Source organism: Ceratina calcarata, unplaced genomic scaffold (genome assembly GCF_001652005.2).
Source record: "Ceratina calcarata isolate Rehan_Ccalc_2016 unplaced genomic scaffold, ASM165200v1 scaffold559.2, whole genome shotgun sequence".
NCBI classification, from domain to species: Eukaryota; Metazoa; Arthropoda; class Insecta; order Hymenoptera; family Apidae; genus Ceratina; species Ceratina calcarata.
Window position 1 is genome coordinate 8166 of NW_017176784.1, and position 2023 is coordinate 10188.

Below are 2023 nucleotides of genomic sequence, written 5' to 3' on the forward strand. Positions count from 1 at the left end.
AACGCTTAATCTTATCCGCGAATAATATTGGATAATTGATGGTCGACAATATGTGAGGAAAATCTTGCACAAATGCGTGAAATGTCGAAGAGCAAAGCCTATTACGCTTCAATATATCATGGGAAATTTACGCAAAGATCGCGTCGAATTTTCACGTCCCTTTCTGAAAACTGGAGTCGACTTTTGCGGACCTTTTTGTTATTAAGGAAAAAGGTGTACGTAATCGTAAGAGAATTAAGATCTATGTCGCTATATTCGTGTGCCTATCTACCAAGGCCATTCATATAGAGATGGTAGAGGACCTGTCTACACAAGCCTTTCTAGCAGCTGTAAGACGATTCTTTGCACGTAAAGGTAAAGCTACGGACCTGTACTCTGATAACGCTACTAACTTTGTCGGTGCTAAAAGAGAAATCGATGAGCTTCACAATTTAATAATGTCTGACGAACCATCGAAAATAATCTTCTCCACATTAGCAAGTCAGAATATTAACTGGCATTTCATTCCGCCCCGATCTCCGCTTTTTGGAGGACTATGGGAGGCGGCCGTGAAATCTTGCAAACATCACCTAATTCGCGTAGTGGGAACTACATTGCTTAGTATTGAAGCTTTTTTAACCTATTTAGTTGAAATAGAAGACATCTTAAATTCGAGACCCATCCTACCCTTGTCCTCAGATCCCAACGACCTAAAGGCTTTAAACCCAGGTCATTTCCTGATTGGCGAGCCTCTAACAAGCATGCCTGAACATGACCTACGCGAAATAGCACCTACCAGATTAGCGTGTTGGGAAAAAAGTGAACAGATGAGACAACACTTCTGGTCTCGCTGGTATAAGGAGTATCTGCACACGCAAACTGTAAAGAAAAAATGGCATACCGGACAACCCGACGTCATCAATATCGACACCCTCGTTATTATGAAAGAGGACAATACACCTCCTATGCATTGGCCTCTGGCACGCATCACCAAGATTCATCCCGGAGCGGACGGAATCATCCGAGTAGTAACCGTCAAGACCACTACAGGCGAATATAAGCGATCAATTAAAAACTTATCACCTTTACCCATAGATATTAAGTAAAGCAATGTATTAATTGAACTAGATAGTTCAAAGCGGCCGGCATGTTGCTGCGCAATACACATCCATGTATTAAGCGTTATTCTTTTATGTATAATCTTCTTTAGTATAATTATAATATATCTATACATCATTTGTTAGGTCCTAAACCATAAAATCGTTGTAAATAGTGTTCAGTACAACTAAAACTTAAGATTAGCTTTGTGCGATCACGTCCAGCCATCGGTCCTTGGGCCGTTATTTTTTGTACCTAACGGATGTCATGCACTTAGGCATGAGGTACTCACCCGGCTCAAGATTTAACAGGATTTATGACTGGTTGTAACCAGCGTATTTTCGACTACCTAGAATCCAATCTTTTATGACCCTAGAGGACCATCTTCCGTTTCATTTTTTTAAACTTATTTTTTTGTTAACAAAATCCCTTCCACCAGGTACCGTGTTACCCCCAACTGGACCACGTGACAAACCGCTCCGTCAACCAATGAAATGTTTTAGCCGCTTGATTTTCCCTTTCTACCGAACGAAAAATGTACATTCATGTTCCGCTAGGAAACTTCACTTCTAACGCGAACGTTGTAATATAAGCATCATAGCTAAGAGCTGACTGTAAATAAATACTTTAAGGTGAAACTACAAGTGAGAGTTATTACTATCATACTTTCATACTGGGCATGCATCTTGTCCATCTGTGAATACACAACACTTGGTGCGCCACGTGGTACAACGTGTCCGTCGCAAGGCTCACTGCAGTTTAGTTCTGCAACATCCAAGTGCAACCGAGGACGATATTCGGAGTGCATACAACATTTCGAGTTTTCCCGAGGAATCGGTCGAAATACTCGAGCAAGTCACGAGGTACAGAGCTGTTCTCTGCTCGTGTGTTACCATTGATTCTTCGCTGCTACGAATAGAACATTCGTAACAGCACTTTTACACAC

The 2023-nt window shown here is 41.4% G+C and overlaps 1 protein-coding gene across 1 annotated transcript; it reads left to right on the forward strand.

Annotated features, from left to right (window-relative positions):
• The first annotated feature begins 290 nt into the window (after positions 1-290).
• On the forward strand, positions 291-1085 carry LOC108629298 (uncharacterized). Its single transcript, XM_018031893.1, has one exon. The coding sequence runs from the start codon at positions 291-293 to the stop codon at positions 1083-1085; it is 795 nt and encodes a 264-aa protein (XP_017887382.1).
• Positions 1086-2023: the final 938 nt, after the last annotated feature.

Excerpts from the sequence above, each read along its gene's own strand:
- LOC108629298 (XM_018031893.1), top strand. The coding sequence starts at position 291 with ATGGTAGAGGACCTGTCTACACAAGCCTTTCTAGCAGCTGTAAGACGA.